Source organism: Bemisia tabaci, chromosome 6 (assembly GCF_918797505.1).
Source record: "Bemisia tabaci chromosome 6, PGI_BMITA_v3".
NCBI lineage: Eukaryota > Metazoa > Arthropoda > Insecta > Hemiptera > Aleyrodidae > Bemisia > Bemisia tabaci.
This window is the reverse complement of record NC_092798.1, coordinates 52,699,403-52,721,139: the sequence shown is the minus strand read 5'-3', so window position 1 is coordinate 52,721,139 and position 21,737 is coordinate 52,699,403. Positions and strand designations below refer to the sequence as shown.

Here is a 21,737-nt window from a genome sequence, read left to right as displayed (position 1 = left end):
GCTGCAAACGAGATGCTTGCCAATATTGAAGTAGTTCATTTTAACGCAGTTCCGTTCAGTTAGCGTGTTATAAGGAGCGCGTAATGAGTAACCCGCAATAAAAACAGCTAACGCAGTAGTTTTGTAAATTATAGCATTTATGTTCGTTTCCCGCGCTGTTCGCTCTGATATTGGCACCAGCATGTTGAGAGATGTCCGAGTTGGATTTGTCATTAAAACGCTGGCTTTGGCCGCAAGTAAACGAATGATCAGAACATCTGCATTGTTGCCTTTTTTTCTAAAATTATCGCAAACGGTCACAGGGATATTATTAAGTTTACACTGTTGTACACATAAGATTGGGCCCGTCAACATTTGTTACTTTTGCCTGTAAGTTTACCACGACATTTTACCATCCACGGGGATAGGGAGTTGATTCAGCTAAAGTCAAAATTGAGTCATTAATTTTAGAAAAAAGTGACATTTTTTCAACCAATTTGAGGCAAATAATACTCAAAATCCTCAGGTTAGATGGTCTGAAGTTCTTGGTTCAGGAAATTGAGTTTCAAGAAAACGAGTACATTTTTATTCGTCATGTTGGTCGAATTGGGCGTGAAACAGTTTGAGTATATAATGCAATTTTCTTGTACAAAAATGGGAGTTTCTCGCTAATTATTCGTCAGAATCTTCTGAAAAGCGTTCGTTGAAATTTCAAAATTAAATTTTCCGACTTAACACGGAATAAATAATTACTATATTGAAAAGTTCATCTCCTTCGTCACTAACACAAACCGTGAGTACGATGTGCTTTATCTGTCGTAATATTCTGTTCTTGTGAGAATCTCGGCTTTCTTGGTTGGTGCAACCGAACTTTTTCGATTATTCGGTTTGGTTTACAAGCTCGGGTGCTTGAACCAAGAATACGGTTCTTAGAACCAAGGATTCGGTTAAATGAACCAAATGAAGAACATCGTGTTTCTCGTTCATATGACCGAACTTTTTATCTCAGTACGAAGTTGGTATCGTCGATAAAATCACCATGATATGATCCTCTGTGTCTACTCTGTGTGGTCCATTCGACAGATTCCTGTTAACAGAAGACAAGTGCTTGACAGGCCTGGCAACGAGGTTCAATAAGTATGATAATTAGTAGATATTTTCAGGCTCTCGCCCCGGTGAGGCCGTTTGGCGCCTAAAACCCGTGGTTACGGACCCAACGCCCGGATTCCACAGGCTCCAGGCATGTACACACGCGCAAATGAAGACGAGCACCGACCAACACTGTATCATGAGTGCTAAGCAGTAACCACGTAACTGCACTCACGAATCATTCGTAGGTTCGCTGTTTTGCTTTGTCGGGCCGGGGCCATTCTGCCGTGCCAAGGAAAAACGCCGTATGAGCTTTTAGGCGTTGCCAAATTTCCCCTGGCAAATCATTTATTTTCGGAAAAATTGTTGAATATTTATCTACCAATTTTTCAGATAATTCAGTTCGTAATTTGATTCAAAACTTCTGAAAATTTCAAGGAGAAATATTCACAATTTTCTTCTAAAATAACAATTTTATCGAAGAAAATTTGGCAACTCTCGAATGTTCATACGGCGTTCTTCCTTAGCACGGCAGAGTAGCGCAGGAGACCCGGGACGTCAAGTGCGATCCATCCGGCTCTGTTAACTGTCGACCAATTAGGACCAATTCTAGGCCAATTATAACACTCTTTTCCAATGGCCTAAAGGCACCGAGGTGTGAGCCAGCGACCAACTCAGTACGAAGTGTCTCGCGTCGATTAAGGCCACATCCCAACAGATTTCCGAGGCTCAAATCCCAAAACATGGAGATTTTGATACCCTCCACCGTGACCTGACATCATTGCACCATCATCTTTATTCCCCCTCAAAGACACCTGTCGATACAGGTTTTTGATGCACCTAGGGAAAAATAATACAAGAGTTCGGTTACTATATTTGAGGTAAAACTCAAGGGAAAAAAGGACCTTTTTTAACATGCTCTTTGGGTTGGTTCGTGTTTTACTGCCATGTTAAACAAAAATTTCACAATAACACGAGTACTTTTCTCAGCGTGGAAACACATCGGGGTAAATCCACTCATTTTCTGCCGTCACTACGTAATAGTGTCTTGATGAACCCACTGCTTTCAAATTTTTGAAAAAAGACTCAGGAATTTTACTATCGCCCGCGTTTTCCGTATTTATTTCGCATAGAAAAGAACTAAAACCGTATATATTATTATTTTTTTGGATCTTTGGTAACCTGAAAGTTGGTAGAGTTAGTAAAAAAATGTGTCCGCGGTACCCATACTCTTCTTAAAAAAAAAAAAACTTGAAGCTGATAAGAGCCTCATTTTTTTTTTTCATGTTCGGAAACATTGTAAGCACGAAGTGTTGGCTCAATCAGTCATTTCCGTCATTCCCAGATTCCGAGAGAAATTGATTCGTTTCAGTTTGAACTTTCAAACTTTGGCGTCGGTGGGACGGGGGGGGGGGGGGGGGGCAGGGGGCGGGTGTGAGGAGGGGGCGCGTACGTGACAAATCTCGCTTAGAGCACGGCGACCTTTGCCGGCGAAGCGATGCCCCCTGACCTTTTGCGCCAACTTAGGCACTTTATTGCGAATTTCTTAGCAGTTAGGCGTTATCACTCCCGCGTCGGTCGCCGGGCTCCCTAGGAAGGTCACACTGGTAGTGTCAGCAATTATTTCCAATTTGTTCTCTGATAACGAATAGCCGCTGTTGCCGCTCCGCCTAAAAAAACACTAATTTCCCCTTCGATTAGATTCTGAATGTTGCCTCGTGTTTATCTCTTTCGATGACAACGCCGAATACCGCTCGTCTCACTCGGTTTGTTTGCAGAAAAAAAGAAAAAAATATCGCACGTCGTGCGCGCACACCGCGGTGCTGTAATCGCTATTCAGAGCTGCCAGCTTTTTACCCAAACTCACGCCTCACTAAAAAAATATTTTCCGACGGAATGGACCTCTAGACGGTGTTCACGTTTAAAGACTGTTATATCTGAAAAATCATATAACGAGTGTGACAAGGCTTAAAACGCGATTAGTTGGGGAAGTTCTTACGGATCCCTACCTGGGTTAGTTGCGTGCTACTTCTCTTCTTCGAGCTTTTCAGACTTTTTTTACAGATTTGAACATTTGGCAACTTCAGTGACGGTGAGCGATTGGCGGACTTTACCGTGGATAGTTTTTTGACACCTATACGACTTATGTAAGAAGGCCGAAAGGTGCCTGATAGGTATTGGGGATTGATTAGATGACGCCTCGGCGCCTAAAATTTAATTTTACCTCTTTTTATCAACACAGCCCTGACATTAAACACTCAGAATCACATTGTGATGGATCATGGATCTCCCGAGGAAAAATATTGAAGGACGCCGCATGTGAGCGTCCGTTCAGTAAACTTAGAGACATTAATTTAACCGGAGACCTCTTTCAAACGCATGCATTTTCTTCCATTTATCACGGCTCTACCACTTTTCAAGTTTTTCCGTTTTGCAACCTGAATTGCAGAGGAGAACATAAATTAAAAATAAAAAGGCACTGAAAATTTTTGGCCATCAGAAAAAACTTTGATTAAAACAACAAAACGTTGATCATGCATAATCCACCGACATCAACGTATTTTTTCGGATAGTTTGAGTATGGTCATAGAAATTGGACCTCGTTTCAGGTTACACGAAGTTTCAGTACAGCAATTAAAATCTCGGAATGTTTATTACAAATCCACATTATTTTAACGATTGTGTGAGTTACATAATCCACAATTTTTTCTGCCTGAGCTGAAAATACCGAACTTTTCGCAGCCCAAATCAAACTTTCGTCGTTCGAATCGCGAATTCATTTTTCCATGTAGACTTCTATGTCCTAAAAAAATATCCAGCTACACAAATAGCTAAGCACATGCGGAATCAGCACGTATAGACATCCGACTTTCTTTCTCGAAGTCATTGATCAAAATCATAGTGAGGCCAGATTATCGAGTCTATGTCGACACGACAAGATAAGACATGGCCTTATCTTAACCACACCGGAAAAAAAGTTGCTGAAGTAACATCCTGTTGATAAAAATCTGCGCGACAACTCTTGAATGTTGATATGAACACTACGGTTGTTAATTCAACGTAGCTAGGATGTTACTTTAACAGCCAGAATATTCATAACAACATTCAAGAGTTTTCGGCAGATTTTTAACACCCGGGATGTTACCTCAGCAACTTTTGCATGCAATATATCGCATTTCGATGTCTTATGAAGCTGCATTAAACTTTCAATAATCGGCTGGCTGCTTCACGTCGGTTCCACGAGAGCGGTAAAATTTCAGCGAGTGTAAGACGGACAAGGGAGAGGAAGGGTTAGGAAAGAGAATGTAGACGGAGAGAGAGGAGGCATGATCCAGTGTCTGGAGAATCAACGCCAGGGAGGAGGGGGAGGAGGAGGAATTATTTAACATGTAAAAATCACAGGAGCAGATAACAAGGCCCTAAAAGGTGTATAAAAAGGGGGAGGACCCCCTGGAGCGGAGGCGCCAACCTCCGAGGCCGAGGAGGGGAGGGGAGGGGGGAGGGGGGAGCAGGGAAAACAAATAAATCGCTACTATCACTTTAATAGGTATCCGTGCAACTATAAATATGTATACAACTCACACATACTCACGCTTGCCCCTGCCCCTGCCTTCAAGTTGGCCTCGTCCATGTTTGCCACGCTTACATCCCGTGCTTTTCGAGTCACTTCGGGAAAGAAGGGAAATGAGGAGTGGAAAGCTCCAGACACAAACATCTCGGGCCGGCGGCACGGTGAGAGTAAACACACTCAGTAGAATAAATAATACGGAATAAGTAATCGGTTGATCGGAGTAATTGATTCACAAAAATATTTGGGGGTGGGTGATTTTTATAAATTTTTTTTTCCACTTTCTGTAGTCAGATTTTTTTTTTTTTTTTTTTTTTTTTGAGATCTCAAGCAAATTATGGATTTGCCTCATATTTCCACCGCGTTAAACAGAAAGGATCCAAGCCGCATTAGATATTCCCTTATATCGGGAAATTTAATTTTTCACATGAAAACGGTCGTGCGGGTTTTCGTGCTTTTAGCGAATTTTCTGCATAGTTCGAGGCAAATTCCTCACAATTTTCAAAGGAGTCCGCACAAACGTTCTCTCGTAAAAAATGATATTGCCCAGGTGAATTTGGCTATGACTGATGTGGCTTCGTTCCTTTCTGCTGAAGGCAATCCATTTAATAGTCATTGATATTGCATTTTTGCGCTTTTTACAAAAGTTTTTTTTTTAATTTATTTATTATTAGATGGTACTAGTTTGGGTGGTTGGGAGGGGGGTGCTAGTAGGGGGTTAGATGGGGCTAGTTGGTACTAGTACACTCACTTGTGCTTGTGGTGAAAACTGTCACCGTGGTTGGGTTTGGTTCAGATAGGCAACTAAACTAACTGCGTGGCAAAGCGGAGAGTATCACGTGTAACTGAAGGCGCTCTGAGCCGCGATCGTTCTGTTGAAGTACTTTGCTAATAATACCCCTGCAATATCGATTCAAATTATTGCAATTTGACGCGTTAACGCACATCATGCCGCTTGCAACTTGCTGGCTATTAATGACTTCCACGAAATATTCTTGTTTCAATCACACTTTTAAAAACTGCGCAGAGCCTTGAAAAATTAGTAAAGGATGTATAAACAGTGAATCTTTACGCTGATGAAATTTGAGGTTTGTAGAAGTTTAATTCGTATGACATTTTTGACAAGTATAGTTATCTGAAGGAAATATTAAAATTGAAATCTCGTAATGAACAGTACAATTAAAATACTAGATCATTAGATAGGTGAGTTCAAAGACAAGGAAACTGCGTTTCACGGCAAGAAATCGTAATTGAGGGGCTGAACATGGCGTCAATGGAGAGAGAACTTGCACGAAAATCCGTCTTGTAAAGTATGGATTCACGGACGGCGAACACACCACCATCTTTCGCGTGAGGCAATTAATGAACACGGCAGAGATGACGAACGACGGAAGTCTTCAAAAATTATAAAAATAATAAATTCAGTAATTTCTTTGTTTTCCGAACTGTTCTGCTTCAGTTATTTCTCTCAAGATCCCTCGTTGCTCTTCGGCGAGATTTCTTTCGAACCTAGTTTCGACGATCTGGCTAGATTTCCCTGAGGGGGAAAAAATATTATGACCTCGTTTTTCGTGGCCAAATGAGGCGGTGGATGCAGAAAGGACAGTTCTCGGTTGCGGTGCTAATATATGTATTATAAAAAAAACCATTGGGTGAATTTTCTGAGATCTTTCATTTTCAGGATTGTAGAATCACAATAGAATTATTAGTAAAAGTTACAACTAATTATATGCATTTGCTTTAATCATAATTGATGAAACGTCAGCGGAGATTTTGAGCCAACCAAGACATTTCCCTTTCTGCACCCAGCGCTTCAAATGTCAAGAACTTTTTGCCGAGAACCCTCCGTGCATTTATCCTAAATTATGAAGAATAAACTCAGAAAATTTCCAATTTCAGTCTTGCTTAGTTCTCTGTTGAAAAAATGAAACGTCCGAAAAAATTCGGCAACGTCTCATGTAGTTAGTCTGTTAAACCCGTCGGAATTATGTTGCCAACTCGTGAAAATCGTTTGCTGCCCCCCCCCCCCCCCCCGTCCCGTTTGGTTACGCCTCCGCGCGGAGTCAAAACCGCGGAGACGGATACGTGTCTCTCAATCTGGAAATCTCGTTCCCTAGCTAAGGAAGAACGCCGTAGGAACCTTCGTGCGTTGCCAAATTTCTTTCGATAAAATACGAATTTTCAGGAAAACTTGTGAAAATTTTCCGTCCAATTTTCCGGAGAATTCTCTTCGCAACGTGATCTAAAGTATCAGAGAATCTCTCGTGGAAATATTCATTATTCGTCTGAAAAATTAATATTTTAAGCGGGGAAATTTGGCAATTGTCGGATGTTGATACGGCGTTTTTCCTCAGCACGGCAGTACAGCCCTTTAAACTCTCGTGCTAAGGAAGAACGCCGTATGAACATTCGAGAGTTGCCAAATTTACCTCAATAAAATTTTTATTTTTGAAGAAAGGTATGCATATTTTTCCTTGAAATTTTCAGGGACTTCAGGTGAAATTGCCAACAAAATTATCTGAAAAATTGGAAGGAGACTATTCATAGGTTTACCGGGAAATTCGTGTTTTATCAAAGGAAATTTGGCAACGCCTGATGGTTCATACGGCGTTTTTCCTCAGCACGGCAGTAAAGCGCCGAGTCCCGAAACTGATTTCGGGTGTACGGAGACTGGGACTACACGGGGCATAAATCAGGGGAAAATGAGGGCACGTCGCATTTTGGCGGAGGCGTCGTCGTCGGTGGACTCCCGCGGACGCGATGCCCGCCGAAAAGCGAGCAAGTCTTGTCTCTGGTGAGCCGCGCGACTCGGGCGTGGAGATACGGCCGAGGGTCCAGTGCGACGGGGCGGGCTCCCTTTGGGGGGACGTGGGTGCCTTTTGGAGGCGAGTGGCCTTTCGGAGGCGAGTGATGATGGTCCCGCGGAGCCCCCGCTGGGGTCCGGGGGCGCCTCAGACACCGCTCGCTCGGATCTCGCGTCTCCGCACCCGAGCCCATTTGTCTTCCTTCTTTCGCCCCCCGAACCACCAGCCAGACTCACGCGTGCCCGCTAATTGATCACCGATTGTCTCCTTTGTCCACCAGAGCCCATTTTCCCGTCCCGGCTAACAGCCGCAGAATGTCGCCGCATATATATTTTAATACAATTTTTTGAAAATGTTTCAATAGTCTCGTATTCAATTTTCGTCAATTTAATCTGAAGAATCATACTGCGTTCTTCTTCGTTTTTGTCCTCCCCCCCTCTTCCTCTTTTACCCTCCCCCCTCCTCTCTACTTTTCCCCTTTTTTTCTGTCTTTGATCAGGATATGAACCCTGTTTGTCAGCTAAAACCATATCAGGCATGTAAATAAAGTGGGTTAGGTGATGAAAAATTCAATAAATTGATGAAAAAAGTACGAAGTTGATAAAAGTTTATACAATTTACGCCGAACTGTCAAAAAGTTTATGATACATAGAAAAAAAATATCTATGTAAGTAAAAAAAAAAAAAAAAAACTGATAAAAAGTTGTCGTTATTTCAGTAGTGGCAGTTGTCAACAAATGGCAATGCAAATCTAGAAATTTCGAGGTAGAATATTCATAACTTCTCATGAAAATGAATATTTTTTATAACATACGTAACACTAAGTCAATGGGCTACATTCTGCAAGAAGACACAACTATTTTAGGCTCATTCATAAAAGCACGTATCTACACGGAGAATCTAATCATACAGATTTTGTTTATAAAATGAGCCAGAAATAGTCGTAATTGTAGTCCATTATAATCTTAAAACATTCCAAAAGATAAGGTAATGACAAGGATTATCACACTTGTAGGTAAAAATGATGAATCTTTTGACGAGTCTTGACGCGAATAATCAATTATGATGTCGCAGCGCAGGGCTCAACGAGACACCGACCAAAACTCTCTCCGTCAGATTCAGGCTGAATCGTTTCGCGCCAAAATAGAGGCGCACGGAGTTGAGTAGATTGGCCAATAAAAATTCCCCTCGAGTCCGCGAATGAGCTTAGTCGTATCCAGAGAATTAGTTTAAATTCCTCTCGAGGCTCGAGGATTCTCTGTGCCTCAAAATTTAAGACAGGCTGTAAATAATCGTTCCTCAAATGTGAGAATTGAGACGACAAACTGGATTGGGCCCATGAAGATGTGATGAGAGGGATCCGAATTGAAGAGGTCCTCGAAAAGGACTCGGATTAAATTAATTCTCAAGATACCGAATTATAAATTGGGATCTGTTGACTCTTGACTCCTCCCTCCCGATCGGATGCGAATACATACATCATAATCTGCGCCTCCGGTCTCAATGTAGCCACGCGTGGAGTTCATCTCAGTATTTCCATTGGTGGGACCTTTTAATTTGTTGGAAGAAATCCGCTGTTTGATCATTTATAATTGTTTTTCCTTCAGTCCGCAGTTAATTATTCTTAAACCGTCGATTCTTGGTCGGAGGAACGCAATTATATTTCAGTTTTGCAAAATTTCTTCTCGCAAATCTCATTTTTACAAGCAAACTGTCGGGTATCTCTAAATGATGTTTTCATTTATCTTTTCGTCGATTTCATGAAAAAACCAACAATAATATAGGCAGGGCTCTCGCAATCATGTTTTTGTCAAAAATTAAATGGGTGTTGAGTCAATTTTGCAACCTCGGATGGACTTCTTTTCCTTTGTCGAGGGAACGGTAAAGAGCGGAGTTCGCCTTCAGTCTTCAGCGTAGGCAACCCGAGCTCCTACGTGGCTGAATAGTGGTATCACTTTCAGTTGTCACGATTGCTCGAGGATAAAAGCAGGAATATTTCACCTAACGTGGTGTGCAGAGCGGTGGCTTATGTCTATAACTTTTTTATACCGTTCAAAAACTTTTTCAAGGTGGATATGGCGCTGGCTTCAACTGAGAGGTAGAAGTCTTAAAATAATAAATAAATTGTAATTTAGTTTAAAAAATGAAAAATGGGAGGAAATTTTGCAACGTCAAATGCAATTCGTCTGACTCTGGTTGATACGATTCACCCATTAATTGTAATAGATTATCAAAAACAATTAATTGTAAGTAAGAGATAAATGAATGGAAGAGTATTTTGTAATGATGCGATACGCGGCCCACCCCCCTCCCCGAATGCGGGGCCTAACCTTACTCCGGGGTCACGTTCGAGGCACCCCCTCGCATGTTTTTATGCAACATCCGAGGCAGAACTTCAACAAAGGGTGTTTCCTCCCCTCGGGAGCGGAGTTGGGCAGATTAAATATGGCTGCGCGCCGCGCCGCGCGCGATCCCACTTACGCACAAAATACCCCTCTTCCACGCACCCGCACCCCCCTTTCCCGGTCTCCGCCTCTTCAGTAGGGGGGGGGGGGAGGCTACCCGTATCATGTCGAGCACTCTGCGGTCGGGTCGATCTCAGCCCCGAATTTAAGCCAATTTTCCCCCTAAAATTGAGGGACTTGCAAGAAAGCCCTAAGCACCGCGCTTGCACCCTTCCCCGGATAAGCCGCTCAATTGCGGTGATCCCCAGGGATTGACATGACGCCATCCTTTTAAGGCTCTTCGTGCGTTGCTCTTATGATTGCAAGATTGTGCTCAACTATCAACTCTTTTCCCTATTGGATTCAATGTAACGAATGCCACTCGATGTCACACAATTTGATAGCTATGCACCCTCTTCTTCATACTTTTGGTCTATCTGCCGAGTTGCTATTTTTCGTAGAGATACTGAAATTCATAAAGCGCCGGGCTCAAATGATAGTATAGAGTAAATTAACAAAAATGATATTAATAGAAATGTTTGTCAAGTACACTGAAAAAAGATATGGTAGATTTTACTATACTCTGACACAGTGATCCAAGTATAGCTATAAAAACCAGACTCTATGGTAGCATTTACCAAATTAGGATAAGTATCACCAGAGTTCTAGTAAAAACTACTATAATTCTGGTATTTTCACTAGATAGTATCACTGTGTAAGAAATAAAGTAGACTAATAGTAGATGTTACCATACTTTTTTTCTAGTTTATACAATAATGATGTATTAATAATAAGTTTGTCCTTGAAACATTTCTCCGAAAGTATTCTGTTCCATCGAGAGAGCTGCACGGACAAATATTCCTCTCTTCTCAATCAATTTTGATTGAGCGAAGAACGCCTCTGACGTTGTGATGGCGCGGCTCTTTGAAGCGAGTCAATAAACCGTGATAGGAATTCAAGAAACTTCTCACTTTTACTCCGCCGCCGAATTTCCAGTCGTTTTTTCCATAAATTTACCGACCGGAATAAGACTAAAAGAAAAAAGAATATTATAATAATAGCGGGCATCAACCGTGATATTGACTCGAGGGATTATAATTTTTCCCCTCTGAACCCGAAGTCCCGAGGTGCTTGGGTGACACCGCTCGGGTGTGCTACGATTCGAATCCAGTTGCATCAGAAAATAGAAAAACCCAGATGAGAGTCCTGAATAATAATCATAAAACACAATATGAGGCAGGTCTCGGTGCAGTTAATCACGGAGAAAAGGGTAAAAAAGCATCCAAATTAGCGCCTTACTTTCGTAGTTCAAGTGGGCCATAAACAACCCAAGATCGGGGAGCGAAGAACACCTCGGGAACTGGGCTCCGCACACCTGGCTCAGTTTGAAACGCTCTAACGAACATCTGATGGCTCTTACCGAAAGTAAAATGTATTGTAGAATCTGTTTGACTGCCCACGGGAAAAGTGATTTCAATCTACAAAACTCAAAGTTGAGTTATTGTTACCAGATTTAAAAAAGTACCCCAGCGAATATTTTGAGGCAAAACGTTTCCCAAAATTTTGAATTACTTGACAGTGACAGCCGTCACAAATTCTCAGTCAAAAAAACTTGATATCAAGAAAAACCACCATGCTCAAGACATTGTATCATTTGATCATAATGCAATGTTTATCGGCACAAAAATGAACTTGACCGCTTCTTAAGCATAGTTAGTACACTTGTGAGGAAGCGTAAGGTCGCTGCAACCCCTACCACTATCGACACATTTGCACTGCCCAAAACTTATTTTTAAGAGCGAACTCTCTGTAAAAATCTCAACGTTCGATTCTTTTTACCTATCCTGCTGAAATGGAGCTGACCTTTTTTTTTTTGTTTTGCTAAATTCTACTGCGATTTTTTTTCTCGGTGGACCAAAGTTTGTTTTCCCGGAGTTGGTTACGTTACGTGAAAATGGATCATATGTACTAAATTTGCAATAAGGAACCCCTAATTATGACTCATTAAAAAAAAAAAAAAAAAATGTTTATATTAATTTTCCTACGTACAGATACAGATAGGTTAAGAATGACCCAAATATGGAAGTTCCCTATTAAAAAATGTAGTCCATATAGAAGTACTTGAAGCGGAAAACTGTTGTAGAAGCTAAGTGATTTGTGTTCCGAATCTATTCGATGGGGTTTTTTGTGCGGCGAGAGCGTAGCCGATTTGATTGAACGGCGTTTGGAGCGTCTTTTAAACGGCTGATTATAAAAGGAAGAAGAAGAAGGCGGAGAGAAACAGAGGCAGTTAAATATTGTCTTAGCCGAAAGTAATGGAGTCCCGGAGCCGGGGATGATATATGGGATTTTAATAGAGAGGCCCTTAGCCTTAGCCGAGGCCCTAGCCTCGGCCTCGGCCTCCGTCGCGTTGCGTCGCCGCCGCCGCGCAGTCGCAGTCGCTGGATCCAGGATCGGGGGTAATCGGGATCGGGGATAATCGGGATCCAGCTCCGCTTTTTATTGCTCCCAGAAAAGGTCCTCGCTGCACACGCGTCAAAAAACACCACTACCCGGAGAAAAAATTCAAAACTCATCTTTGTATTTTATCAAGTATGGGAGGGATACTTGTGAGGGTAAAATTTAAAAAAAAAATGAAGAAATGAAAACATAGAATCCATGAAATGAAATAGGTGCAAGAATAAAAATGAGGAAATTTTAAGTTATTTTTTTTCTAGCCACGCATTGTGTTCAACTAGTTACATGAGTAGGTTTCTGAGGAGAGAGGGTTAGAAGGGAAAGAGGTGCGGACAAGCGAGGAAGACATTACAATTTTTCAGAATAAACGTAAAAGAAAAAACAATGGGTGGAATCCTAGTATTCCTGGTAATTAAAGAATACCAGAAAATCCCAGTATTTTTCAAATTTAGGCATAAAAAAAGGGAGAAAAAATTAAAAGCCCGGTGCAACTACACCGGAAAAATTTGAAACTCTCGGGAAAATGTGGTGGACGTGGTTATGGACCACCAGCATTTTTCTTTCTTTTTTTTTTTTACACATTGGACGTAACTAGTGTTGCACCAAACAGCATAACTCTTTGAGGGAAAACTGTGCTCATGTGAGCTTTTTCCCTTTGTATTTAGATTTTCAGCTATATGCTGAATTTTTAACGCACGTCGGCAAAAAACTCCAACATACATTTTTTATATTTTTCTAACTTCCTTTGTTTCTTTTGTTTGCCTTTTTTCCCCTCTTCTTTTTGTTTACGACCACTACTACTTCCTCATCTTCTTCCTTTTCCTCCTCAAAATGTATGATGTTCCAAGCTTATATGCTTAAATTAAGAACCTACGAAAGAATTCGTCATGGATCTTGCAGAGGAGAAAATCGAATGTTCCCTAGCTCATTGAAGCTTGTCGCATGGCTTTCTTTCAGTATTTTTTGCTCGCTCGTGGAAGCCTACCATTGAAACTCGACTACAGGGATTGGGCGAGTGAGTTGATTGCGCACTGTGCGGAGGGCTCTTTCGCTTGGGATCCCCCGTAAAAAAGGGTATTTTTAACACCCTCTCGAAGCCCGGCTCTCCCGGCGCGAGGCTCGAGGATCCAGGAGTGAGAACAGGGTATCATCCTCCTACTGTCTTGTCAATAGCTCTGTCCGCGTGTTAACTTAACGCAGATACCCATCTGCTCGGATTTTTATCACTCAAAGCGCTGTTGGGTGGCGCTGTTTAATACCCACCATCCTTGTCCCAGATAACCTAAATCCTTACCCCATCCCCCAACCCCCTCCCAAGATCAGTCCACCCGTTCTAGCGGAACTCGTCTAGTCTTCAGCATCGTTGCCACGCCCAGTTGAAGCAGCCAGTATTTAGGCAATATTTTCGAAAACTTATCGGGTTTATTGGATTTGAGCCTGCGCGGAAATGAACACATTAGTGTATAATAATATTCAAATACACAACTAATACTTATTGTTGCTAAAAAATGTTTAAATGTTGAGTCACTTTTACCTTTAAAAAGATGTTGCTGCAACATTTGCTCGGTACTTTGTGAATTTTTGTTTAATATTTTAGACTTCAATGTTTTACTCGGTTATCATGAAAATCTATTCGAAACAAAGTTCCTTAAATATTGAATTTCACCATTTTCCTGGAAATATTTACACAAAATCACACCTGAAAAAATTTGCAATGTTGCAAAAATATCATCAGGAGAATCCGGCGTAAATGGATAAATCCGACAATATAACTAATCAGTAGATTTCCTAATCTAAAATCGTCTTTTCTAATGTTTGTAACTTTTAATAATTTTCAATAAATTTCAGCTGAGCCAAAAAATTGTCATTGCTTTGAAATTGTTCCCACAGTATTACCAGTGAAATATCATAAATATGAATTTTGGCAAATCCGGCATCAGCGCCAGTTGAGCGGGTTCATCTGACGGTGTTCGGGGGCGACACTCAAAAATCGGGTGCCGATCTTGTTTTGATAGGAGCCCCATCCACCGCCCCGACTGTCGGGCTAGCAACCCCCCCCCCCCCCCCCCGGTGGGAGACCCGATATTGAGTTCGTAGCCCTCGGCGGCCCATTGTTTTACAGGGCGGGGTAGCCTTTTTTAAACAATTTAGATGAGTCCTTCGTCACCTCAACCTACGAGACACCAGAGGAATCCGCCGTAAATTACTAGAACGCTTATCAGTATAGGGCATCGATCGTCGATAAGTAAATGACCCTAAGAGACCCTGTAGAGGAGTGATTTAGATCTAACGACGCTTGAGGCCCAAACCGACCAAGGGACCGCAGACAGAAAGGAACGCCAAAGTTAAACCGCTCATTCACGGGCCAACTTGCCGAAAATCTCCTCTTGTGTTTTTTAATTGTCAAGATTGCAATCTACTCAAGAACATCGGGTGACCCAAAATCATTGATATAAGCCTGAAAACCAATGACCTGATATATAACCCGAATAAAACGGTTTTTAATTGTAAAAAAAAAAAAAAAAAAAAAAAAAAAAAAAAAAAAACCCGATAGCGTAGGCGAATTAAAATGATCGCAAAGATTTTATTAAATGTTTTTTACTATCTTGCCGTTTTATAAAATTCAACATCATAATTTTTTTTCTATTTAATTAATTTATTCTTTCACTATTTATTTCTTGACTCTACCTAAAGTCCTACATCTATGCTTTGAAACTGACAACTATTATTCTAGTAATTTATCGTAGTGTCAAAGAATTGTCCGATGAAGTACTTTCAAATCTTGCCGTTCTTAAATTCGTGTTGCAAAAGCAGATAAAATGTATTTTTGCCAATTTGGAACATTTTGGTAATTAAAGATACAGAATTTGTCGTGTATCCAAGTTACGCATCTTTATTAATTTTTTTTTTTTTTTTTTTTTTTTTTTTTTTTTTTAATTTTAGTCAGCGATTATCAGCTAAACGTAGGATACCCAGACAGATTTATCATGTTACCTGGAAAGGGTAAGAAAGAAAAATGCTGGATCAATAAGAACCAAATGTTTCGTTAAGGTTACAACTTTTATTTGTCACTGTTACAGAACACAGAATCTGTTACATTTTATCTTTACCTACCAGTGAGTGGCGTCTTCGTGTATCTGTATGATGCTTATGATACTTCAGTGACGTTCGCAGCTCCTAAATGTTTTTGTGTTTTGTGTTTATTCACAGGCAAATGTTTCCGCAAATGAAGTTTAGAGTGAGCGGGCTGGATTTGAAAGCCAAGTATATCTTACTTTTAGATATTGTCGCCTCAGACGACTTTCGATACAAATTTCACAACAGGTATTTTTCTAAAGAATCGTTTTAGGCGCTTGAAATCCAAATCGAAAACCATACTTCTTCCCCATCAACCCAAGTTATCACGCCACACACCTATACATATAAAAAAATACAGTTTTGCCTTGAATCTGACAGTTTAATCACCGGATAACATAAACTGGAATTTTGATACTTTCAGCCAAACTTTTTTCCATGTTTCATCTCACCCATGCCATTTCCTCTCTCGTCTATGTATTATTTTTATCTTTTTTATCAAATCCACCCACCCAAAACTAGTTAATTACCTATTCTGATTTCACAGTCTCAAATAAATATATTATTCATTGAAATGTATATTTATACAATCATATCACGTTTTAACTTGTGCGTGTGTATGTATAGGTAGTATATCTTGTAAGAAAATCCGAGTTGAGGTTCAATGGTTTAAAATACTCCACACTCCCTCGATCAGTAATGTTTTAGTGTGTCAAAATATGTTTCTCTATTGTTATCCCGATTGAATTGATCAAGTTTTTAAGCACACGAGTTTGTCCCCCCACTTGGGTCGGTGGTTGAATGAAGGATGGTTTTGATTGCTTCTTTTATTTTTTACGTTAATTTTTGTTTTTGTTTTAAGTTTTTTTTGTTTTCTTTTGTTCGATTATAGGCGCATGTTTCCTGCCTACAAAGTCAGAGTAATGGGTCTTGACAAAAAAGCCAAATACATTCTCCTTATGGACATCGTGGCCGCAGACGACTGCCGCTATAAATTCCACAACAGGTACATACGGCCCTTTTGGCTTCCTACAATTTTCAGTCTGTTTTTAGTTGGTGTATTCTCACACCCCAGAATACTTTGCTCTTTGTTTTTGAGAACCTCCACAAGAAAATTGATTTGAGTCTGATTCAATAGAACTTGTGGGCATTAATTTTTCAAAAGTCTTCAGGATACGTTGTTACTCATTTTTGCAAAAATCTGCTTATTCAAAGTGCGCTGCTTTTCCAAAAATCCGTCAGTATATTAACAACAAATGAAAGTTACGAGAATACTTCAGTTTACCATCTGGAAATTTTTGAAATCATTTGTCTAAATTCTACTTATTGAGAGAGAATCGTTTCGTCGAACTCTCATTAAATTTTCTCAGAAATTATGTCGAAAAATATTTGTTCACCATAAGATTTACCGTAGAAAATATTGAAAAGTAATATGCACCTCAAGACATTTCATTGTGCAGCTATTAGTATTTAGTATAATATCACAGGCCAATGTATCAGTACGTTGTGAAACTTTTCAAACTTCATAAGCATTTGACCATCATCATCGTATAGCTAATTTCTTCAGAACAATGAAAAGTTATCATTTTCGCGGAAACTTCTTTCAAAGAGTATCATTTCTGAGGCTTAGAACTACTTAAAGGTCTGCAGTATGCAATGATTTGACCAAAGTATGAAAATTTAACTAATCGATGATAACAGTGTAATTTACTTTCCTTATCATTTTTGTTTGGTAACGTCTGTATGTCTCAAATTGGTCATTCTTAGAAACATATCGTTTTCATTAATAAGTTGGATAAGCAGCAGCAACATTTTATGAAAGGAGTCGCAATAAGTTATGAAATGTGGTCGTTACAAATTGTCAAAATGAGGAACAACAAATTGACGTTTGCCGATTCAAATGACCATGGAACTTTCCTCTAGCTCACAGTGGTACTTATAGTTCTTTATCAGTAGAAATTTATTCCAAATGATCATTTTTAGTACTAATGATTTACTTTCATTCCATGATTTTTATAATTATTGAATTGCAACATTGTTGTGCGATTTCCATGAGTGTTAATAAAATGGAAAAATGTATTTGGCTCTTTTGTCAATTATATTTTATTCATAATTAAAAAGAAAAGAGAGAAAAATGAAATTCCCAAGGGAAAACAAATAAAATAAAAAACTTCTCCAAAAGATGAATAAGGAGCATATTTTTGAACTCTAATTAGCTCGAAATGTTTTTGATTTTAATAAGCTGTCTATCACATTTTGCTTTGTCACGTATTTTTTCATTCTCAAGAGAGTAGAGTCTGATCTTGCGAGGCTTAGCTCAAGGATCAATTTTTTTTGTTTTAAGTGCAAGACCATGCATGCGCGTCTTTCCTCATTTTCAACTTTATACATTGCACACCTTGAGGATACTATCAGCTTTGGTGTTGTTGTTTTTTGGGTCGTACAGTTGTGATGAATCGAGTATTCTTTTTGTTACTACATAAGTATATTGTAGTAATGCCAGCAATATTATGTTTTTTTGCTCCCCTCTCCCCTTCAAAAAAAGAAAAAGAAAAAGAAATCAACTTGCAACCATTTCAAATTAACAATATATAAACAGCTAAATCTTTACGAGTCGGAAGGGGTTGGATACCCAGCTAGATGAGAGAATAGTAAAGTAGGTTGAACTTATAGCACTTTTTTCTCGAAGTTTTCCGAAAAAGTTGCACATACACTTGGAGATAGAGATGAGACAGTAAGTTTATGAATACTGCTCGAGGGAGCGTGTGTATTATTTTAGTATTATTAAACAAAACTGCGATGAGTTTGAGAAAAAAATAAGTACATGGGTACAAATGAAATACCGTCAAATGAAAATTTCAATTATAGACTGCGTGGTTTTTAAGTGTTCAGTTAGGAAGATAGTTTGACTCTCAAATATCTACATTGTATACCTGGACGGTGTCAACATATCAATAGCTTTCACAACACACTATAATCGACCCAAGGTAGCACACTTCTCACCCACCAGAAAAAATAGCAACATCCTATTATAACTGTCTACGTGCCAATTCGGACACGGTTAAAGAGGAAGAAAAAAATGAAACAAATTACCGATGTCCGTACTGATATGAGCCCTGAATGAGCTGAGAGTGCATGATTATGACGGATCATGTGCAGGTGTAAGTAGAATTGTTTCGACTCACGCTGCGCGTGTCCTAATGGGCTGAAGACGATCGCTTTCTGTGCTTCGGAATTTTGAGGACATTACGTGCGATCAAAGCGCATGTTCGGAGAATTAGTGGCGCTAATTTCCCTGTGAGGCGCCAGTTTGTCGGACGCTCTGGCCGCCACTGCCGCCGAATTCTGTCGCTTTAATTGCGCTCTGAATTAAGCCTAACCTACGGCCAAATCACATCCAGTTACCTGACGGTCGGCTCACGAACAAGTGTCGCGTCGCCGTCCTCTAAGATTCATTTGAAAAGAAAGCAAAGGAGCCTCAATGAAGGGCCCAAGTTGTAACACTTAACAGTTAAACCTTTAGCAAAGAGGACACACTTTTTTACTCTAATCAGGAACAACACACCTAGAATCTATCAACACAAATTGTCGTTTTCCAAACGAAAAGAACGTGACGATATTTCAATATTGCCAACTTTTCTCTCGTAATATTAATTTTTTACTCTCCTGATCTATTGTATAAACATCAGAAAAAAAGAAAAAAATCAGAAGGAAGAAACGTCGTATTCGAAACTACAGATCAAAGATTGCAACGAAAATACGTCGATGATAGATTTTTTTTGGCGGGGAGGGATTGAAAAATCTAACCTATCTCTATCAACGTTTTGTTCTTTATCTGAAGAGGTACACATGTTTTCAGAAGACTGTATCACGACTCATGAAGTATTTGCGATTTTTTAAAATGTTAAAGCATATTGAATCATCAAAGCCGATACTATCCTGTTACTGTGTAATTGCATGGTGCATGAAATCTATGTTGATACTAACAAGTGATTATCTAATTTATGAGTGGTCTAATGTTGTTCTGTTTTCTGTGCTCAGTCGGTGGATGGTGGCGGGAAAAGCGGACCCGGAAATGCCTAAGCGGATGTACATCCACCCCGACTCGCCCTCGACGGGAGAGCAGTGGATGCAAAAAGTAGTTTCCTTTCATAAGCTCAAATTAACCAATAATATCTCAGATAAACATGGCTATGTAAGTCAACATTTTCATTCTTCTTTATCATTATTAATTTTACACGATATGGCAATGGTGAAATTGCTAACACGCGTATCTCAATTTTTTCTCGAAAATTTATCGATTTTTTTCTCTCTGCGTAAACAAATTACACAAAAAACAAAAAACAATTCTTTAAACATGTCAAATAAAATGTGGTTTGTTCTTTTTTAATAAGAGAAAATGCGAGCGGGGATTTTGAAAGGAGATACGCGCTCCTGCAGTTTCATCGTTGTCTTTTGATATTTTTATCTCTACGCATAGTATATCATGGTATATTTGTAAGTTACCCATCAAGGTAAGAGCTTAATTTACCAAAAAAAGTGTGAACATTTCCCATTTTTTATGAGAAATGAAGCATTTTCTTGATTTTCATCGGATTTTTTTAAGGTATCTATTCATTTCTGAGATCATTCGAGTAATCTCGATGCCAGCGTGTTGGTAGTCCTGGGTTTTGTACTTATAAATGCACATAAAACATTGGTACTTATAGAACTGGGTCGTTTTAAGTCGATAATTAATAATGGAATTTAATGTGGGAAAGGCAGAGTTACCAAATTGCAAAAGCCGCCACCAAATTTGAGCTACTGATTTTCCGTATCTGATCCATGCGTAATAATTTTACGTGCCTAAAATTGAGCGAATTTTGTCAAATATCTACTCACAAATGATTTTTTTGTCGGGCGAGGAATATTTGCGAGGTCTAAAAATACTTAAATGAATTCAATGAACCGCCTGTCATCGACTTCGCTGATCATCGATTATTCCGTTGATTGAAGTTTAATTATATCCAGAGCTGATGTGATCATTTTTTTTTCCTACGAACGAGAATCAGAACAAAAGAGGAGGGGGAAGGAGAGAGAGATAATAAGAAGAAGAAAAAATCAGAGTGAACTACGAATCGTTAATGGAATGCTCGATTTCTTAATTGGCTCTGCCACTTTCTAATTTGGTCTTCTTTTTATTTGCTTCCTCCAGTCCTCTCGTTTTTGGTTTCTCGTTGATGACCGTTTTTGAAGATGACTGTTCACTTTTGATCGAAAAGTCTGTTACAGATACATCAGTTCAAAAGCTCCTTTCTAGTCAGATGATGTAGAGTATAAGGGCAGTGGCAAGTTCCTTGAAAATGTTCTAAGTGTCAGTTTCAAGGGAACGTGCTAAACCTTTATATGCATAACACTCACCGAAAGTTGAATTTTTCTTTTAAAAAAATGGTCATCGTCCCTCACCTGTGTGCGCGAATAGACTTTTATTCTTAATTTTCTAAAGTAATTATTTTCTCTCAATCGAGTCGCTGTGATGTTGGCGCCGTTATAAAATTATGAGAATTTAATGTGCGGATTATCAAACGGATTTATCAACTCATTTTGCTTTTCACGGACTTCTTTTAAAAATGACAAGGCGGTCTAATTACGAGATTTTCTCTAGTGTGAAAGATTTTGTATGGCCGTCAATAAATTGTGCTCCGCGTTCGGTTAACTCGGACAGTGAAGCATGCGCGGCACTGTGGCTGCGGCTGCGAAGTCGGTCCGCAAGCAACGCCTTCAATTGCGGTCGATGCAACTATACATACACCAAATCGGGATTTCTCGGTCAAGCAACATTTTGATGGTTAAAGCTATTTTTCTCCTCCTAACAATAGTTTTCAGATATTTCCACGAATTTAATTGTTTCACAGACTGAATTTAAGGAAAATATGGCAAGATTTGGAGGCTAAATTTTTTCGTGTGTTGAGGAATGAGAAAAATGTTTTACCTGCTTCTGAAAACGATGAAAACTAAAAACAATGGTTAAAAATGGTTCTTAAATTATAACATGGCTCTCCTCGGAAAAATAATTTCAGGTTAACGATTTATAATTTTAAAAGGTAAAGAAATATTTCTTTTTTCAATTCAGACAGATGAAACCTTGCCATCGAGGACATGTTTAACATTCTTTAAATTAAACTTAAAAATCATTTGAATTGCAAAAAAATTATTTGACGTAACATGATTTTTCTTTAAATAAATAAATACAAACCTCGAAAAATGTATAAATTCATATAGAATTTTATTTTTGTTTAAAGGTATGTTTTAACTATTATGTAAAATTTATTTTACCCAGCAT

General features: G+C 39.4%; 1 protein-coding gene across 1 annotated transcript in view; it reads left to right on the top strand.

The window, feature by feature from the left end:
• Positions 1 to 21,737, top strand: part of bi (T-box transcription factor bifid) — a 151,993-nt gene that overhangs the window by 53,311 nt on the left and 76,945 nt on the right. Inside the window, 2 exon segments of the mRNA XM_019058588.2 lie at positions 15,551 to 15,664; positions 19,457 to 19,610. Coding sequence (XP_018914133.2) covers positions 15,551 to 15,664; positions 19,457 to 19,610 — 268 coding nt within the window.